The 21,859-nt window shown below is 38.5% G+C and overlaps 1 protein-coding gene across 5 annotated transcripts in view; it reads left to right on the top strand.

The window, feature by feature from the left end:
- Positions 1-21,859, top strand: part of PIGG (phosphatidylinositol glycan anchor biosynthesis class G) — an 80,566-nt gene that overhangs the window by 43,876 nt on the left and 14,831 nt on the right. For 3 of the 5 annotated variants that reach the window (XM_031943275.1, XM_031943272.1, XM_031943273.1), the window contains 2 exons: positions 4,402-4,711; positions 11,448-11,611. The exons of 1 other annotated variant lie outside the window; for it this stretch is intronic. In XM_031943275.1, coding sequence (XP_031799135.1) covers positions 4,402-4,711; positions 11,448-11,611 — 474 coding nt within the window. Of the gene's footprint in view, positions 1-4,401; positions 4,712-11,447; positions 11,612-21,859 lie in introns of those variants that run through there. One more of the 5 variants, XM_031943277.1, reaches the window with a different exon arrangement.

Genomic DNA, 21,859 nt, shown 5'->3' with positions numbered 1-21,859 from the left:
CAAAAGTTCAGCAATCTAAATGGAGAAATTTAAGGGAAATAATTTACCTTTTTCTTAGATATTAATTCATTTATGGACAGGATTGTCAGCAAAGTAGCCAGTCACCAGAAGTGGGGAAAGGCAGTTTGGAATTTTTCCATCCAGAAAGCTGCTGATTGCCTTAAAGAAAGCACTATAGCAATTAAGGCACAAGTAGAAGTTTGCTAATTACTGATTGCTCTCATATCTAAGAATATTAGCACCAGATAAACAAAGGAAGTCCATAAAAATACTACTCTAGGGAGCTATAATCACTTACTTGGTTAGGGGCCAGGAAACTGGATAGTTAGAGCAAACTCCCTGAAAGTTATAAGTACATGAAATGAGGGAAGCTATACAGAACCAAGGACCCAGGTTTTGGAAGGTGTGGAAAACAATTCCAGTAAATTATAGAGATTATACAAAGATTATGAACCATTTGGGCTTCTTGTGGAAATAAAGACCAAATTACCCTGCTAGAAGAGAAAGTATTTCTTGATAGAATAAAAATTATCTGAGAAAGAAATCCTGGAAGAAAAGGCTCTGAGGACATGGAGCAAGTTTAAAAAAAATACTCATTGCCTTCTGCCTGGCTTATTCTAATAGGTCTTTGCATCTCTACTTTCTGTTTCCTTTATACCTTTAATGCTGCTCTTAAGCATAGATGAAGGTCACATCATTCTTCTTTTCATAAACCAGTCTAAACTTTTTTTTAATAAGGAGATAAGGAAATTCAGAACACCCACAGTTCAGGTGAACGAGGCAACGGGAAAAGGTGACTTAATATACTCTGATGGTGTCTTAGTCTTCCTAACTAAAATAAAAGCAAATGTTTTTCACCTCAGTTTCTTCATCTTTTAAGATGGGGATCCTCTGTCCCACATACTTCATACGGTCACCTTGGAGAAACAAAAGCAAAACCTTGGCTCACCTCAAAGTGGTTGGTATTGATGGCCACACTTTTATCAGCAGCTGCTAATGGATGGAACAAACTCATTTTTCTGACCTCATCTCAATTTCTACTTCTAGGTCTATCCCCATTTTCTTTCTCTCCCTCCCCTTTTTCTCCTTCCCCCCCCCTCTCTTTCTCTCTCTATCTCTCTTTCTTTCTTTCTGTCTCTTTCTTTTTGTCTCTGTCTCTCTTTTTCTGTCTTTTCACTCCTTTCTTTCTCTGTCTTTCTCTCTCTATCTCTTTGTCTCTTGCTCTGTCTCTGTTTCTCTGTCTCTCTGTTTCTGTCTCTATCTCCTCTCACTCTTTGTGTGTCTGTCTCTGTCTGTCTCTGTCTATTTCTGTCCTCTCTTGCTGTCTCTGTCTCTCTCTCTGTCTCTGTTTCTCTGTCTCCTCTCTCTCTCTCTCTGTCTCTTTTTTCTGTCTCTGTCCCTCTCTCTGTCTCTCTCTCTGTGTCTCTGTCTCTCTGTCTCTCTCTGTTTCTCTTTGTCTTTCTGTCTCCTCTCTCTCTGTCTCTCTGTTTTTGTCTCTTTCTGTCTCTCTGTCTCTCTCTCTGTCTGTTTCTGTCTCTCTTTCTCTCTGTCTCTGTGTCTCTGCAGTGCTCTCTGGCTAAGCCTTTTGGAAGACAGTTGCTACCTCCTTGTGCTCATACCATTCCCCTGGGGACCAAGGGGCAGAACAGGGCACCACATGCGGGCTGCTTTCCCAGCCAGGCACACAACAGGAAGCCTTAGCCCGCGCCCTGGTGGGGTTCTCTCCGGTCTCAGCTCAGCGCAGGCCCAGCCCATCTAATGGCTGCCAGGAGAGGTTCCCCAGCTCTCCATCCCTTGGGGCCAGGTAGCACAGAATGCAGCGCTCTCCTGCTCATCCTTGGCTTTTTCTAAGTGAGGCTTGCGGGTGTCCTCGGGGCTGGCAGGGCGGACTTTGCAGGTGAAGAACTGAGCGCCCTTGGCCCTAGGGAGGGCTCCCAGAGAGATGGGGGCCGGCAGGGTGGGGCTGCCGAGACCTGCAGGGGTCCCCAGGACCAGCAGGGGGCAGCAGCGGCCCAGCTTCTGACTGCACACTGGCTATGGAAGGAAAGCTGTTGCTTGGGGGGCATCTGGTTCCCAGATAGATGCCGTTCAGCGGAGGAGGGGCCAGAGCGAGGGTGGGTCAACCTGGCTGGGATGGCAGGTGCAGAAGCGGGGTCTCCTGCCCAGCAGCAGGCCGGGCTCGGCCGCAGCGCCGGCAGGGGCCGGTTAACCAGTTCTGGGCTCTGGGAGAGGGTCCCTTTGAGGAGCCTGGAGCCACAACTCTTAGGGTTTCTTTCTTCAGACTGCGCCGCTTCTTCCAGGAAGCCTTCCGGCAGTGCTCTCATTAAAGGGATCTGTCTTTTTTTTTTTTTTTTTAAACTTCACTTCCCTATTTAGCTTCTCCTCTGCTTTTATCACATAACTAACTCAAGTTATTACTGTAGGTGTAAAAGAGGGATTAAATTTGTTCTTGTTACCTGAGGCAGAACTACAGCCCAGGATGGGATTGCAGAAAGACAGATGTCATTTCCTTATGAAAAAAGATTAATGGAAAAACTGGAGCAATCCAAAAGTAGGATGGGCTGCACTACGAAATGCTGAGTTCCCCATCTCAGGAAGATCCCGTTTTGGGGAAGTTAAGAAGCTTCCTGCTTGGGTAAAGGTTGGACCAGACAACCTCTGAGGACCTTTCAACTCTTCAGTTCAGCAAACTTTAAGCAATTTTGTATGTAGAACCCCGTGCTAAGTAAGGGAGTCTCAATATTTAGATAAGGCTCAATTCCTACTCCTTGCAGCTTACAGAGAGACGATAATGGCTGACATTTATATACAACTTCTTGTGTACTGGTACAATGCAAAATGCTCTGCAGTTATCTCATTTGATCCTTATAACCACTCTGGGAGTTGGTGCTATTATTACCCCCATTTTACAGATAAGGAAACTGAGGCAAGAAGTTACGTGGCTTATCCAGGGTCTCACTCACATACACATACATACATGTATATACACGTCTGAGGGTCTATCTAAACTCATGTCTTTCCAACTCTTGTCCAGTGTTCCGTTCACCATACTCCCTGGCCTTCCCCTCTATAAGATGCTACAGACATACCTCATCTTATTGTGCTTTGCAGATATGATAGGGATTTTTTTTTTTTTTTTTTTTGCTTTTTGTTTTTACAAATTAAAGGTTTGTAGAAACCCTGCAATGAGCAAGTCTTGTTAGTGCCGTTGTTTCAGTGGCTTGTGCTCACATCAGGTCTCTGTGACATTTTGGTAATTCTCACAATATTCCAGACTTTTTCATGGTTATATTTGTTATCGTTTATCTTTGATGCTATTTTCAAAATTGTTTTGAGGCTCCACAAACTGCACCCATATAAAAGCTCTATCAATAAATTTTGCATGTGTTCTGACTGCTCCACAGACAGGCTATAGCCCACCTCTCTCTCTTTTTTCTCAGGCCTTTTCTGTGAGGCACAGCATGGAAATTAAGGCCAGTTAATAACCCTACACTGTCCTTTTAAGTGGTCAAGTGAAAGAAGAGTCGATCAGTGCAGCAAACTCCATCAATGTCCTATTTACCTTCAGCAATCCCACTTTAGTCAGCAGCCATCAACATTGAGGCAAGAGCCAGCACCAATTAAAAAATATATAATTCACTGAAGGTTCAGATGATAGCTTTTTTAAGAAATAAATTATTTTAAATTAAGGTACATACATTTACAAAATATTGTTGCACACTTTGTAAACTACAGTATAATGTAAATATAACTTTTATAAACACTGGGAAATAAAAGATTTGTGTGACTTGCATCATTGCAATATTTGCTTTATTGTAGTAGTCCAGAACAAGACTCACAATATCTTGGAGGTATATCTGCAATATTATAATTTGTTTGTAGTTAATGTACTTTAGAGAATGGCAAAACAGTAATTCTGCATTAGTAATTTATGTCTCAACCAAGGGCCCAATAATGCATCATTTATTAAAATTTTGTTAAAGTTGTTTATTTAAAGCATCTTGTTAGAACTGAATCTTTGGTAATGGAATCACCATAGTGATTTTCAAACTATTTGGGGCAAACTAGTGAAGCATTTTTTTGGTTTGCTGTGATCATGTAGATTTTGCCTTGAATCTTATGATCCAGGTTCCCCCCTCCTTTCTCAAACCTCTAAATACAGGTTATTGTCAGATATTGGCATATAAATGGATGTCATTGTTCTTTTTGACTTGTATATAAAGATTGTTCTCAGTGTCCCCTGGCAGTGGGACAGTACAGTTGATTTTGTGAGAGTTTTAGCTGGCAGAACAAGCTTGTGATAAATGTTTCCTTTGATGCAATTAGAATTATATGCTACACACAAAAGTACTTGGATTCTGTGGAAAGATGCTAATAAGTCTAATTTGTTCTCTTTTTTAGGGGAATTATTGAAGCTCGCTTTGTGTATGTCTTTGTTCTGGGTATTCTTTTTACTGGAACCAAAGACTTGCTTAAGTCTCAAGTCATTTCTACAGATGTCAGTATCAAGAGTCGAGGTCTGTGGGAAATATATAGTGGATTAGTTCTTCTAGCAGCCTTGTTGCTTCGACCTCACAATCTTCCTATTTTGGTGTTTAGTCTGTTGATTCAGGCTGTGATGGCGAAATGCATCTGGAAGCCCTTGAAACATGATGCAGCTCAGATTACCATAATGCATTACTGGTTTGGCCAAGCATTCTTTTATTTTCAGGTATGTTACTGTCACTAAGGAAAGGCTATTTATTTACTTTTACATGCTACAGTTTCTATTTTCTTTAATGTGGGGAAAATTATTAACAGCATTACAGGTTTTGAAGACCTTGCTGAAAGAAATAATTGGTTGCAATATGGCATTATGGATTATATGTATTATAAAAATACTTTATTAATATATTTTTCATGTCACCTTCATTTCCAAATATACACCTATCCAGTGAACTGTGCCACGTGACAAATAGTAAAAAGAAAGGGGAGAAAATTTTTTCAGCAAAACCAACTAACATAACCATCTGACACAGTAGCCATTATTCTAGGTGCACACTTTGTCGCTGGACCCAGATGGGTCTGGAGGACAAAGTGAGGCTGGGAACTTGCCTATCCTTCCCTCTCTTAAATTCAGTTTACTTGCATGTCATGGCATCCCCTCCCTGATGTCTTGGTCCTCTTTTAGAACAAAGGATAAACAACCAATCCCTCACCTCTGCAAATAAGGGAGGAAAATACATTTTGTCATCTTTTCTCCTAGGTCAAATTTATTCATTATAATTATATAGGGATCACTTTTTTTGTTGTTGTTCTTTCCAGTTACTTTGTAAATTGTTTTCTTGGTTTTGCTTACTTCATTCTTTATCACTTTATATGTCTTCTGTTTCTCTGCATCCTTTATATTCATTGTTTTCTTATTGTGTGCTAATATTCCACTAATGACAGTTCCTTTGTTTCTAGTCTTTGCTTTTCTAGAAGGGGATACTCCGAATAGATGAATAGTTTGGTATATATCGGAGCTTTCTTTTCTGTTGTAGACTTCCTGGAGCCAGGGGAGGGGGGAGGAGAAGATGGTGTGTGTGTGTCTGTCTGTCTGTGTACACAATTTCCTGGATGAGAGGTGGAACAATAACTATTCAACAGAATTCAATTCAGTCAGTTTTTTTTTTTTTAATAAATGCCAACTTGGGCATGGCAATAACTGTATAAAGATAAAAAACTGTAGTCCTTGCCCTCAAGGACGTTAGTCTAATTGGGAGGCTATCTCAGGTACATAGATAAGTATGACACAGGTAGAATAGCATAAGGACAAAAGAGAGCCCCAAAGTGATAAAAAAAAAAAAATGTGAAGAGAGAAGTCCCTTTGAACTGGAGTGGGAGGTTTATGGAAATCCTTATGGTGAAGGTGGTACTTGAACTAGACCTTGGAGAAAAAAGAGGATTATCTATAGGGAGGGAGCACATTCTAGGGATGAGGTTATACTGTATCAGAGGGAAAGACTAGATTATGAAATAACTAAAGTTCAGTTTGACTGGCAATCAGAGTGTGAGAAGGGAAATAGTGTAGAAATAAGGCTGGAAATAGTGTAGAAATAGTCAGATTATAGAAGGCCTTTAAAAACTCCAGCCTAAGGAATTCATGTTGTATCTTGTGGACACAAAGCACAGGATTTTCGAGCAGAAGAGCGTGTTCATTAGGAAGATGAATTTGGCAATTACGTGAAGGATAAATTAGATTGCAGTCAAGGAGACCAGAATCATAAACTTTAGGACTGGAAAGGGCCTTGGAGAACAATCCAGTCCAATCTCCTTATTTTACTAGTGAGGAGACATTGGAAAAAGTCAAACAAGTTAAGTGAATTTCCTAGAACCTGTTCGGTATTTTATCAGATCAAGACATAAACACCATAGATAAAGACTTGGGCAACATTCTTATAATAGATAATCCTAGACAATTGATAAGCATAGGTAACATAAAGCTGAGAAGGAGGGATAATTAGCATATTGAATAATAGATTTTTTTCAGTTGGAGGAGGGAAAGGGGTTTCTAAAAACCTTCTTATTTCATCAATGTTTTCTTGGTTTTGTTTGTGGGATTTTGTGATAAAGAAATTCACTGTTCTGTAATTGATAATCTTAGAGAGTTACCTGATGTATCAGTGAAAGATTTAGGAATATGCATAAGGTCACACAGCCAGAATATGTCATAACTAGAGCTTTCTGATTCTGAACATTGATTTTGCCTTTTGGGCTGTGCTCCCTCTCAAAATTAAGAGACAAAAGAGTTCAAGAATTAGAACAGATTATGAGCTAAGACGAATTGCAGATTAAATTGAATTAGGATCAATGCAAAATCCTAAAATTTAGAACTAGAAAAGAAGGACCTCAGGCCCAGAAAGACTCGGGGGTCACCCAAATTCTCAGAGTAAATACCACCCTCAGGTTTCAAGCCTTGGTTCTCAAACAGGGAATTAAATGCTCTTTCTATTATACCTACGCTGTTTTTTTGGGTGGTTGTTTTTTGTTTCGTTTTGGGTTTTTTTGAAAAATCAATTGTACAAGTGAACTCTGTTGGAAGATAGCAAATAATTCCTGTGAAAAGGTCTTAGTGCATTGGAAGCTCAATGTGAATCAACAGTTTGAGCCAGAAAATGAAGAACATTTTAGAGTCCTTAGGGAGAAACAGAGAGTCCAGGAACAGGTTATTGAAGGTCTGTTGTCCTCTAGTCAGGTAGCATCTGGAGGATTATTTATGTTTAGTTCTGGGAGTCAAGTGTCTAGAGTCTGGCAGCCAGGATGGGGGAAGGAATTCAATACCTAGCTAAGATGAGAACACTTGGAAGACTGGGGACATTTTCCTAGAGAAGAGTGAACTTTGGGGGACACATTCTGACTGTCTTCATATAGTATGTGAAGGGCCTGCATGGATAATCTCATCTATTGAGACAACATACGTGAAGTGCTTTGTAAACCTTAAAACACCAGCTTTTATTATGGTTGAAGGATTCGACTTATTCTGCTTGGTCCAAAGAGAGAAGTGGATAGACAGTGGACTTGAAATTCCAGAACCTGATTTTGAATTCCCTTCTGCCACCTTCTTTGTGACTGTCCAAGCATTCTGGACTTCAGTTTCCTCCTCTGTAAAAATGGGGTTTTTGGAATGGGCTGCCTCAGGAGGTGGTAGATTCCCTGTCACCAAAGATTATTTTTTTAAGTAGTAGCTGGAGAGATGTCATAGAAAAGATTCCTTTTTAGCTACAAAAAGCTAAGAGTCTTCCAACTGTCACGTTATTTTTGTGTGTTTCTGGCTAGAACTAGAGTAATGGGAGTAGCAAGGAGGGGTTGTATATAAGAACATTTGCAAAGATGGAATCTGTAGGAGTTGGCAGTTATTAGAGAATGAAGAAGAGAGGAAGGTGATCGAGGTTTTGAGCTATGGTATCTAGGATCATCAACAAAATAGTGAAATTAGAATGAGAAGAAGATAATTCAGTTTAATGCATATTGAGTTTCAGTGACAGTGATGGCCATCTAGGTGAATATAGAAGTCAATAACTTAGAGATAATCCTTGGAGTTGGGAGAGCAGATGTGATAATCCATGATGTAGAGAGAAAAGAGAAAGAGGGCCAAGATGATTTCTAATAATCTTCTTGCAACTGAAATGCTTTTTTTTTTGGGGGGGGGGAGGAGAAGTGGTGAGAGGCAGATAGAATCCAGTACAAAATTTTCTACTTGAAAATGGAACTCTCCCTTCATGTTGACCCATTAATCCATATTCTTTGTTTAGATATGATCCACCTCTTGTGCTATCCAATCCACATTTCTCCATCTTGTTCAGAAAGATAGATTGAGAGACTTTTTCCAAGGTTTCCTAAGTTTACTATGTGGTCAACTGAAATCTTGCTTATAAAAATCAAGCTCTTTAATTAGTAAGAGACAATGTACTTGCATTTCATGAGCATGTGTGAATTAATTATACACAATCTGGTACGTTCTATCGTGGTTCCAGCCTTAACATTTTTAGAGAATACTGTAAATACTCAAGGATACTCAAGAAAAAGCTAATACATGATGATCCTTCCCAGTAGAACTACATATGGGATGTAAGGTAACAAATGTGTTCTTGGTTTTAAGCCTCAATGATTCATTCTAGTGAATTAAGGAAAATAATGGCAAAGATTATTTCAGCCTCTAATCCCCATATCATCTGTATTAAGTTTATCAAGATATCAATTTATCAAGGGATTAAAATTTAAAAAACAAAAACTATTAAATATGGGTAATCTAAAAGTCTAGGAATTCACTAAATTATACTGTGAAGAGCTTTAGATAGAATTTTTCAGCTGCCCAACTTCCCTAAATCACCACTTGTTTCCTCTATGCTAGAGATAGATTTCCTTCTAGATTTGTATGCAGCCTTCTGACTTCAAATGCAATTTCAGATGACAAGGAGAAGGAAGATAATTAAAAATTCTTCTTTAAGAAACAATGGCTATTAATATGAAAAGTTTCTAAAGTGATTGGAAACCATAAATGACCATTTGAGTACCTGCTCCACATTAAAATGCTGGTTTTACCCAACACCCTACAAAATGGTAAAGATGGGAAAAAATGGAAAACCATATTGGAGGGCTATGGAAATATAGGCACACTAATATGCTGAGGGTGATGTGAGTTAGAGCAACCATTTGGATAACAATTTGAAATTATGCAAGAAAGTGATTAAACTGTTCATACTTTTTGATTCAGAGATCCCATTACTAGGCAGTCTAATAAGAAATAAGAATTTCAATATAAATCAGAATATTTATAACACTATTTGGATATTTAATGGTATGTATGAACTGGAAACAAAGTGAGCACCTATTTGGAGAATGGCTTAATAAATTTTGTATATATGAATGTAATGTAATATTATTCTGCAGATAGAAATGAAGAATGTAGGGGATTCAGAAGAATGGGAAGATTTATATAAATTGATGCAAAATGAAACAAGCATGGGATCATAGATGTAGAGTTGAGAGAAATCTTGAAGACCATCTAGTTCAACACTCTCATTTTAAAAATGTTATTTTATTGAGCTCTTTTTCTTTTACATCACTTTTCTTTCTGAATATGCTATCCCCTCTCCCCTGCCTTTCAAAGCACTACTTATAACAAAGATATAAACAGAAAGAGGGGGGGAGAAATTTAGAAGAGGCATCAATAAACCAGTTGTATTTGATAGTATATGTAATATTACATTGCTGTAACCCACCCCCCCCATCTCTGTAAAGAAAAAAAGAAATTCATTTTCTCAACTCTTCTATTGAACCAATCATAACTATTATAATTATATATGGTTCAGTTTAAATTATTTATTCTTTCTGTTTATATTGCCATAGTCATTACATACAATTTTCCTGGTTCTTCTTTCTTCAGTTTTTTTTTTTTTTTTTTTTTTTTTTATCACTTCAAATAAGCCTTCTTATGCTTCTCTGACCACAGAAAAATACTTTAGAAATGATTGTGGTATAATGACAAAAGGCATCAATGAAACTTGCTTTTTAAGAAATAGCTGAGCTGAAGTAGACTGTACACCACTTCTTAAGGGCATGTAGGGCTTCATATAAAGCAGGGCTTCTTAAACTTTTTCCACTTGCAACCCCTTTTTGCCCTAGAAATTTTTACATTACTCTGGGTTTATAGCATATAAAATAGATATATAAAATCAAACATTTGCCGATTACAAAACATAATTTCTCCAACCCCACATTCAATCACGATACCCCATATAGAGTTGCAACTCCTAGTTTAAAGAAGCTGGGAATTCTGAGGAATAAGACATTGGGGAATTTAGAGGCAATAGCAAAATTCTTATTATACAATCCAGGAAGTGGAGGAGTCCTAAAAGGTATTTAGTTTCCAAGTGTCACACTAAAGTGAGAATTCCCTTCAGCTTAATGTGATCATCTCATTTCTGCTTAGATACCATCAGTGATGGGAAGGTCACTGCCTAGTGCAACAATCTATTGGATTTTCACCAGGTTAGAAAGTCCTTCCTTATTTGACGCTGAAGCTGGTTCCCCTGTAACTTCTTCCCATTGAGTACAGCTCTGTCCTGGACATGTGTTAGCTGAGCCTTGTCCTTCCTTCATCCTCAGAGGCACTCACATACTTGAAGTTGGTGATCAAGTCCCTCTAAGTCTAAAAAGCCTAAAACTTCCAAAATTTGATTGAAAAGTAAGCAGTGTTCCCCTTGTTTCCCTATAACGATTCATATTTTTTGTGCTTTCTTAAAAGTTTTTTGAAAGATTTTTCTCACAACCACCCTGTGAAGTCGTGATTACAGGTGTCCCTCCCTTTTTGTTGTTGAGTTGTTTCAGCTATGTCTACCTTCATGACTATGCTTGAGTTTTCTTGGCAAAGATACAGGAGCAGTTGGCCATTTCCTTCTCCTGCTCATTTTACAGACGAGGAAACTCAGGCAAACAGGGTGAAGTGATTTGCCCAGGGTCACATAGCTTTGTGTCTGAAAGTGTCTGAGTCTGGATTTGAACTCAGTTTCTCTGTACTCCAGGGACTTTTCTGATGTGCACATCATAGTCTATTTTATATTATGATTATGTGAGTTATACATCTGATTTCCCTTGCCAGACTATACTTGACAATAGGAACTTTGTGTCTTTGTACTTCTGGCAGTACTTAGCATGGTGTCATGTTTGTCTTAATAAAAAGTTTAATGAATAAATATATAATTAAGCTTTGACTATTGGCATTAAACCCTCTAAGCATTATATAATCTTTTAAAATGTTTTAATAAATTTAATAGGTAACTAGACTCAAAAATTGGAACAAGAGTTTTGGCAATTGTTAATGCTGTAAAGTTACCCATGCATATAACCTGTAAATAAAAGGCTATTAAATTTTAAAAAAAAATAGGTAACTAGACTCATCTGCCTTTCTTATCTTCTATTTTCAGGGCAATTCCAATAACCTTGCCACACTGGATGTTTCAGCAGGCTTTGTTGGCCTAGACCACTATGTAGAACTACCAGCCATGTTCCTCACAGCCTTTGCAACATACATAGGACCTATCCTTTGGGCTGTTCACTTACTGAGTTTTTTGAGTTCAGAAAACACCAGGTAATGACTTATTTTAACTACAAATCTAGTGAGTAAGTAGATAGAATTAAGAATAAGACTTGCATTCATAGAATCATATATAAGACTTTATTTTAGGCATTAAAAAAAAAAACCTCTTAGAAGGGATCCATAGGCTTCAGATCCATAACACACACAAAAAAAGGTTAGGACTTCTGATTTAGACAAACTTTATTGTATGGTTGAGGGAAATAAAGCCCTGAGAGAAGAATTAAATTGCTCAGGGTGGGCATAGGCCAGGATGGTTACCCAGGTCCAAGTCCAATATTCTTCCTCCATGCTGTGCCTCCTTTGCCTTAATGGTAGCACCAGGCAGCCCAAAGGATTCCTTCTCCCCCCTCCCGCCCCCCCCCCCCAAATTAGTTATTTGTGTCCGTTGTTCCTGACTGTTTTATGTAACAAGAAAGAACTATTAAGCAGCAAGAACTTGGCAGATGTCCTCGTTTGAGACAGTCAGGAGTTGTAGGGGCAGGTACCCTGATACCTTCAGTGTTGGATTGTCTTCCCCCGAAAGAGCTTTCCATGAGAGCTCTTGGCAACATCCTAATCTGTCTGTTAGTTCTTTGGACTCAACTTTAGTCAGCTGGCTTCCAGGTGCAGGGGAAACAACACGTACTCCCCTGTCCTCAGAGATTTTGTCCTTGACATTTGACTTGGTGGCAAGATTTATTCTTTGCCTTTCTGGAGCCTATGGATAGAGTGATAGCTACAAAACCCCTGGAGAATCCTATAGACCATCTTCTTAGCTTCCTGTTAAGACCTGCCCCAGAGTTCTGCAATGTGCCAGAGTCTTGGAGTAGATTTGTTGAATAAATAGAGTGTCTGTGAGGAAACAAACTTGATTATGCCTTGGATTGTGTTTTTTAAAAGGGGTATATAAAACTGTATAGTTTTTATAAGTTTATTAATTTTTTTTAATATCACTTTATGACTCTTCATCCCTTCCTTCAAAATAAGCATAATCAAATCATATCTACATTTGACCCTGTCTGAAAATGTTTGCCTTCTTCTGCATCTCTAGTTCACAAACTCTTCCAAGAGGTGAGAAGTGTACTTTGCTCAGTCCTCTGCAGCCATGACTGTTTATGGCAGTAATTGGAGTACTGAAGTCATTTTGTATTGTTTTCCCTGTGATATTGTGGTTACCATGTACATTGTTCTCTTAATTATATTTACTTTACTCTGCCTTGTTCTTTCTGAGTTTCTTGTAATTCTTCACAGTCATTTCTTTTTATGGAAGAATAATATTTCTTTACATTAACATACTATAATTTGTTCAACCATTGGGTATTTGCTTTTTTTCCCCCACTTCTTGGCTAATACAAATATTTTTGTATATTCGACATCCTTCCCTCTGTCTTTGACTTCCTTGAGATATATACTTAATAACTTTGCCTCTTGTGTTAAATGTCAACAAAGAAAAAGCCATTGAATGACTGTCATATGCAAGGCCCTGTGAAACTGGTCATGGGGAATTCCAGAGTAGTATGAGACACAGTCCTTCCCATTAATAACTAATAATCTAGCCAGAAAGACAAGATACTTTTCAAAAATTAAATAACTGTGCTAAGCCAAATAGGTCTTAGCCACTGTACTAGATGAGTTCATAAGAAAAGGAAATCATTGGGTAGAGAATTGATCAGGGATATTCCCTTGGAGTAGCAGCATTTCATAGCTAGGAAAATTTGAATAGGCTGAAAGAAAGAGAATATATTTCAAGCAAGAGAACATAAATTTCTACATTTGGGTCTTTGCTTAGACCCAGTTGTGTTTAGGGCTCAGTAACCATACCATTCTGTGGAGCAGAGGATAGAAATTGAGAAAAAGACAATAAAGTTAGAACAGTGGCTTACAACCATATTTTAGAAGACAGGCTAAACAGTTTAATGATGCAAACATTTGTTAAACATTTATTTGCCTAAGGCATTGTTCTAGGGGTTAAAAAATTTTTTAAATGACATAGTCTATACCTTCAAAGAGCATATCACCTAAGAGGTGAATTTCTGGTATTAAGGCATTAAGAAAACATCTAAGTTTGTCAGAGAACTAACATGACAGCATCAGCATCTTGGAAAAATCCTGTTTAACAAACATTTATATGCTGGACATTCTGCTAGCTTGTGGAATAGACAGGCAAAATGAAGTAGTTTTAAACCTTCAAGGGTTAAGAGCCATTTGTGTGGTTCAGGGAATGCAATGTATATACTGTATCTTAATACATATTATTAATTTCCTTAGTTATTTCAGGAGGGAGAGAGAGTGCTAACACCTGGGGAGACAAGCTGGTACCATTATGGATGCCAGTCTTTTCTGCCTTGGGGAGGGAGAAGCAGATTTCCTTAGGAGAAACATAAGCAAAGACTGAGGGAGATAGCACTGGTTCCTCTAAACAGAATAATCCTAACAGGGTTATATCATTCTTGGCTTCCCTTGAAAAGGAACTTCTAATGGATTTCCTAGAAATCTCTTATTTCCTTTACAACTATATAGTACAGGTAGATATAGTAATGCCTTATGGTGACAGTATATTCTGAGTAGAAGAAATACAGAATTCACACATTGTCCCCTGTGCAGTCGGGGGGTCTGATTTTGATTCTTCATGAGGACTAGAACCCAAGGAAACTTTCACAAGTTCTGCCTGTATTCTCTTCCATATTGGTGTTTAGAGAAAACTCATTGTGGTTGAGTTAGATAGTCTTGTTATATTCCATACTTGATTCTCATAGGCTTTATTACAGTGTCCTTAGAAAAACTGGCTAGTAATCCCAATTCTCATTTCTTTTTTTTTTAATTTGCAGTAGTATTCTATTTTTCCAAATACCTATAAAGATAGTTTTCAAAGTTCATTTTTGTAAGACTCTTACAAATTTTTCTCTCTTCCTCCCTTACTTTCCCTTTCCCCAAGACAATAAGTAATCTGATATAGGTTAAATATATGCAGTTCTTTTTAAATATATTTCCATGTTTGTCATATTGTGCAAGAAAAATCAGACTAAAAGGGAAAAAGCATCAGAAAGGAAAAAAAAAAACAAAAAACTATGCTTTGATCCACATTCAGTCTCTCCATAGTTCTCTCTATATATATGGATGGCATTTTCCATCCCAGATCTATTGGAATGAACTGAATCACCACATTTTGAGAAAGAAGAACCAAGTCCATCACAGTTGATTATCACATAATCTTCTTGTTGCTATCTACAATGTTCTCTTGGCTCTGCTCACTTCACTCAACATTCTTTTATGTAAATCTTTCTAGATTTTTCTGAAATCAGCCTGCTCATCATTTCTTATAATTACTTTACTTGTATTTACTTTATTATATTACTTATAATCACATTACATTCATGTACCATAACTTATTCAGCCAGTCCCCAATTTATGGGCATCCATTCAATTTCCAATTTCTTGCCACTACAAGGCACTACAAAAAGGAATGCTAAAAACATTTTTCCCTATGTAAGTCCTTTTCCCTCTTTTATGATCTCTTTGGGATACAGACCCAGTAGAGACACTGCTGAATCAAAATACCAAATGTATAGTTTTTAGCCCTTTGGGCATAGTTCCAAATTGTTCTCCAGAATGGTTGGTTTATTTCACAACTCCACCAACAATGTATTAGAGTCCCAATTTTCCCAAATCCCCTCCAAGATTTATCATTGTCTTTTCCTTTCATCTTAACAAATCGGTGAGATGTGAAATGATACCTTGGAATTGTCTTAATTTGTATTTCTCTAATTAATAATGATTTGAATTTTTTTTATATGATTAGAAATGGCTTTAATTTTTTCATGTGAAAATTGACTATTCATATCCTTTAACCATTTATCTTTTGGGGAATGACTTGTGTTCTCAGAAATTTGACACAGTTCTATGTATATTTTAAAAATGAGGCCTTTATCAGAAACATGGCTATAAAAACTTCCCTCTGTCTTTCTGCTTCCTTTCTGATCTTGACTGCATTGATTTTGTTTGTGCAAAACCTTTTTAATGTAATGAGAATGATCATTTTGCATTTCACAATGTTTCCTGGTTCTTCTTTGGCCAATAAAGTCTTCCCTTCTCCATATATCTGACAGGTAGACTATTCCGTGCTGTCCTAATTTGCTTATAGAATCACCCTTTGCACGTAAATCATGAACCCATTTCAAACTTATCTTGATATAGAATATTAGATGCTGGTTAATACATAGTATCTGCTATATTATTTTCCAAATTTTTTGGTAATTTTTGTCAAATAGCAAGTTCTTAGCCCAGAAGTTGGAGTCTTTGGGTTTATCAGACACTGGATTACTGTAGTCATTGACTATTGTGTCTTGGGTACCTAACCTATTCCACTGATCCACTATTCTGTTTCTTGGGCAATACCAAATGGTTCTGATGAGAGCTGCTTTATAATATAGTTTTAAATCTGTAGTGGCTAGGCCACCTTCCTTTGCATTTTTTTTCCATTAATTCCCTTGATATTCTTGATCTTTTGTTATTCCAGATGAATTTTGTTATTATTTTTCCTAGCTCTATAAAGTACTTTTTTTTGGTAGTTTGAGTGGTATGGCACTGAATAAAGAGATTCTAATTCAAGAAAATGACAGATTTTAGGTTAATTAAGTAAATGACACATTTTAGGTTAATTAGGTAAATTAGGTTAATGGCAGATGAATTTAGGTAGAATTGTCATTTTTATTATATTCAGCCAACCCATGAACAATTGATATTCTTCCAATTGTTTAAATCTAACTTTGTGTGAAAAGTATTTTGTGATTGTGTTCATATAGTTCCTGGCTTTGTCTTGGCAGATAGACTCCTAAATATTTTATGTTACCTACAGTTACTTTAAATGGGATTTATTTTCCTAGCTCTTACTGCTGGACTTTATTGATAATATCTGGAAATTCTGATTTATATTGGTTTATTTTATATCCTGCCATTTTGCTAAAATTGTTAATTGTTTTTAATACCTTTTTAGTTGGTTCTCTAGGATTTTCTAAATATACCATTATATCATCTGCAAAGAGTGATAGTTTTGTTTTCTTGTTACCTACTCTGATTAGCTGCTGATTAGTGGCATAGGATACTGTCACTAAGCATTTTCCCATTCATATTGTGACCATTTGGGCTGGGAATTGGAGAAAAGGCCAAGGGAGAGCTTTTCCTCTGTAGCTTCAGATGATTTAGTTTTAGCTTTCTCAGATCTGCAATAGAGAAATTAGCAGAATGACTCATAGGGTCTCAGAGTTGAAAGGGACCATAAAGAGTACCTAGGCTAGTCTCTTCTTAAAGCCAAATTCCTTTCACAATATTCTTGACTGATATTCAGTCCAGCTTCTATTTAAATATATTTGGAAACCAAGAACTCCTGACCTTTCAAGGCAATCCATTCCAAAGATTTCTGAATAGTTGGCAAAGGACCAAATGTTTTTAATTTGAAGAGAAACTTAATTGACAAACCTAGACCTGCCCTATCATATACTGGCTTATATACCTCCTTTGTGGAGAGAAGTGGGAAACTTGAGGGTAGGGGGAGCGGGGTTGATAAGAAAAAGTCTAGATGGATGGACATGGTTCTTCTCAACAATGGGGTAATTCAGGACAATTCCAATGGACTTGTGATGGAGAGAGCCATTTGCATCCAGAGAGAGGACTGTGGGGGTTGAATGTGAATCACAACATAGTATTTTCTCTTTTTTTGTTTGCTTGCTTTTTTTCTTTCTCATTTTCCCCCTCTTTTGATTTGATTTTTTTCTTGTGCAGCATGACAAATGTGGAAATATATATAGAAGAATTGCACGTGTTTAACATATATTAGACTACTTGCCATCCAGGAGGTGGGAGAAAGGGAGGGAAAAAATTTTGGAGCACAAGTTTTGGAAGGGTGAATGTTGAAAATTATCTTTGCATATATTTTGAAAATAAAAGATCTATCTTAAAAAAAAGAGAGAGAAACAAAAAGTCTAGATGAAACAAAACTGGGAGAAAACACACACCAGATGACAGAGTGAGGATCCCAATGTTTTGTCACATGAGGCCATTGGGCTGAATCTACTAAAATGCCTTTCAAGTTTGGATAAATAAAAATTAAGAGAATCAAGTACAAGTCAGAGGGGGTGTGGTTAAACATAAGAAAGGGTGCAGAGGGTTTCTGTGGACGTCAAGTTCTGATGGAGCTGGCAGTGGGATGAGGCAGCCCCTAAGGGCTGCGGATCTGGGGCTGCCTGAGGTTAGCTAGTTTCCAGTGGGTCAGACGCGTTTCCAGAATTTGGTTCCATTGTGAGCATTGTTGTTTCAGAAGGACACCGGTGGACAGACAAAATTAGAAAATCTCAGCACAGGAGGGCTTTGGGTCCAGTTAAGCCTCTGACTCTGACTGCTGGGGGATGCTGAGAAGGTCCTTGAACCCCTTGGGTCCCAGTAACCCTTTGGCCGCCCTGTTTTTATGGAAGAAGTAAGATCCTTCCTCACTTGTGGTCAGAAGTCCAGTCCAAAAGGGGAGGGGGGGGGCAGTGGGAACACTATTAAACTAAAGAGAATTCAGAGGATGGAAGGACCAGCTAAAGTGATTGGGGATCTTTAGTCTTGAGTGGAGGAGATTTAAAGTACATGAGAGGTGTCTCCAGATCATTGGAGACCATCATGTAGTAATGTGAAAGGCAGGCAAGGCTTCTCTTGGCCTCAAAAGGCAAAAGCAGGAGCCTGGGTTGGGGAAGGTTAAACTGAGGCCTGAGATTAGGGGGAAGCTCTTTGCATAGAGTGCTGTGCAAACAGACTAGGGCAGTGCCTTGGGAAGGGGTTATTGGATGCTTGTGGGGTACATAGGGGGGAGAATTCCTCTTAGCTAGAAATTGGACTAGAGTGACCCAGAAGTCCCTGTGAAGGACACAAGATGCTTGGGATGGGGCACCTGAAAGGGAAAGGGAAACATCAGATGGTCCCCAGAGGTCACAGGACGACCTGGGCTTTCTATCTATGGGACTGTTTAGGAATATCAGCCGGCAGTGTCAGGATGAATGTTAGCTTGAAGGTTGAAACCTTGGACTGGAAGCAGTGGTCCAGGGAGCGTGGAAAGGCCAGAGCTTGTGAGGCAGCGGTTCTGGTTATAGGGCGCACTGAGAGTCGTTTTGGTGTGAGGGGTTTCAGTGGATTGTGGAGAAGAGTGAGTTTTACCCAAGTAAAAGAACAGTTTGAGAGCTCATCTGTGTATGCAGACTTGGTGGAGAAAGACAGGTTAGGCTGACTTGTTCATCTGTTCCCTTTCTCCTCACAGTATATACCAGCAAGGTATGAGTAAGAGGCACTAGCAGGGTGTGACAAAGGCCTAAAAATGGTAATAGTGGTGTCAAATGGAGATGACAGAAGTGAATTATGGAGTTAGATTCGACAGAACATGGCAGGCAGCAGGTTAGAAAAATCTCTAGTCAGATTCTGTTTTATCATTCTGCATAACAGAATCCTTAGTTTCTGAGTTCTTCCTGGCCCAAGGCTGGGGGCAAGGTTTTGGCTTCCTCAGACTTGGGGCATTTTGATTGTTTTGTGACACAGGTATAGATAATTTTAAAACTCAGACATCTGGATGGGACATTTAACATGGCAAGGGATTCATTCCCCACTTTTTAGGAATTCATTGACCAGTCTACATGGGCAGAGACTAGAATCCATTTCAGGGGTCAGAGCCCAAGAAAACTTCCTTCCACTGCCTCCCCCTGTTGTCTTAGATGGTTTTCTACCAGCTTTTGTTTTCTCAAAGTAGAATTTTGCTTCATCTGTCGCTTTTTTAAAAAAGCCTTTTTTTCTTCTTTAATGGACAATTTGAATCAGTTGTGTTGTATTCTCTGACTGATCATACAGGTCATGTGCAAAATCACCCCTAAAATCTGAGAATCATCTGCCTGTAATTGGAACAGACCAGAATTAAGTCAGTAGACAGGGAACAAATGCTTTCTTAACAGAACCATCAAGTGCCTACTGTGTGCAAGACCCTGTGCTATGCCCTAAGGACACAGATCTTGCCCTCAAAGAGCTTGTGTGCCAACAAAGGACATATATATGCCAGATAGGAAAATAAAATAGAGGACAAAAAAAAAAAACAAGGTAGTTTAAATAAGGAGAGAGCACTGATAAATAAAAAAATAGAAAAGCAGGTGAGGCTTTGAGTAGAAAGCCTTGAACAAAGCTCAGGAATCCAGAATGATGAGGATATTCTGGGTGACGAATGCTGAGTTTGGGAACAGTTTGGTCGGGACCTTAGAGCTTAAGAGGGTTAATTTAGAATGTCTTGAAAGGCAGGTGGCAGGTAGACTGAGGAGTTTGTATTTCATCCTAGAGGCATTTGGAGTTAGCTGAAGTGATATCTAACTGGAATGTGATTCTGTTAAGATTTTTGTGCAAGGGAATGGCACTGTGAGGTAGTGCTGAGGAATGTTATTTTGGCAGCCATGTGGAAGATGGGTTGGAAAGGAGAAGATTGCACAAGGAAAACAATGAGGAGAGCTCACGGAGAGAGATGATGAGGGCCTGAAATAGAGTAATGGTGGCATAAATAAAAGGAGACATTATCAAAGTAGAAGTGACAAATTATGACATTATGGGGAAGGGCACTAGGGGAGAAGGAAGAAAAGAGTGGTGTCCTCAAGAGAAATAGGGAAATGGAAAAAAAGGATGGTGGGTCTAACAGTGACTTCTCTTTAGGAAATGTTGAATTTTGAGGTGCCAGTCAAACATCTTGGTAGAAATGGTCCAGCAGGCAATTGTTGATGTTCAGCAGAGAAATGAAAAGAGTTGTTGGGGCAGCCCCATAAGTGTAAGCACTTAGGAACTACTAAGGACTTAGCCACTTTTCTATGTGATTTCATGACATGAGACTGACATTAGCTTTTTGAGCAGTAAATTTGTAGCTAGAAGGGTTCCTTGGAAGGGGCTCATGTGGATACTAACTCTCACTAGCTGATAATGGCTCTTCTATGCTTTACTGCTGCTGTTGTATGTACTCATGTCATTGCATACTGTTTGAAATGAGAAATTGGAATGAGAACTTCTTTGGTTCATATCATACAGGAGAAAACTTTGAGTTGATACAGAAGGAACCCAGTTGCTATTTCTCTCTTTCTCTTCCCCAGCCTGGCAAAAGAACTATAGAAAAGGAGGGGAGGCAATCTCTCTGCATGTACTGATGGAGCAAGGAGCCCCTGTAACATTGCAGAGTTCACCTTTCTACCTAATCAGTGCAATTCAGCAAAAAAGATTAAGCAGCTACTTTATGCTAGGTATTGGGGGAAATAAAAAAATAATTAAGTGTATGAAAAAGATTACTGACCAACATTATGCTCAGTCACAAAGCAGAGATAGAGTTATTCTCTGAAAGAGTTAGAATGTTGTAGAAAGCCACAACCATCTTTATGATATATTAAATTAGAATATAACCCTGAAATTCTGTAGCTGTAGCTCAGAGAGGACAGGCAGCTGGTACTTTAAATATCTGAGATTCATATATGTATAATCAGTCTGCCTGTATTGTCAGTGAAAAAGTACAGGTCTATCATTTTGCTTTCCAGACAGTGCTATTTGTGGTCCTTATGTGACTAGCTGGAAAAACTAGATCTATTCTTATAATAATTTCTGTGTAAATATAGCATTTTACAGTTTACAAAATATTTTCCTGACAGCCTTATGAGATAGGTGATGCAAGTATCATTATCCTGATTTTATAGATTTTTTATGCTTGAGATCCGGAGAGGCTGATGTATGCATGGTTAAATAACTAGTAAGTATGGATTATCTTTCCCATGGAGGAAGTATCCCAAACTAAGATTTTAGCAAAGGTCAAAGAGAGCGACTCAGCAGGAAATTGGGGTGCAGTCTCCAGAAAACAACTTTAGGAAAATCCTTTTGGGAGAAATCAGCTCAAGGAAGCATCCTTTTTAGGACTGTAGTGTACTAGTTCATCCTTGTCAGTTAGCTGGAACTTGAACTGAACCCCTGCTGGTAATCAGCAGAGCCGGGACTCCTGATTCCCAGGTCCACCATGTCAGTGTTCAGAGGCGGAAGCCCCAAGGACTCCCAGCTGATTGGGCTGAAAAACATATCATTGCTTGTTGGGGTTGCAGGCAATGGTGCGTGACTTCAGTGAGATTGCTCTCGTTTCTGCTCATCCTCGCTTGGTTCATGGCTTGGGGGTTTGCCTGGAGCGTGGATTTCATCTTTGATCTAACTGACTGCCCAATGGCTCCCCCACTCCTGCCG

Source organism: Sarcophilus harrisii, chromosome 6, assembly GCF_902635505.1.
Source record: "Sarcophilus harrisii chromosome 6, mSarHar1.11, whole genome shotgun sequence".
In the NCBI taxonomy this organism is placed as follows: Eukaryota; Metazoa; Chordata; class Mammalia; order Dasyuromorphia; family Dasyuridae; genus Sarcophilus; species Sarcophilus harrisii.
Note: the sequence above shows the minus strand (reverse complement) of the source record. Positions and strands in the feature narration are given on the sequence as shown.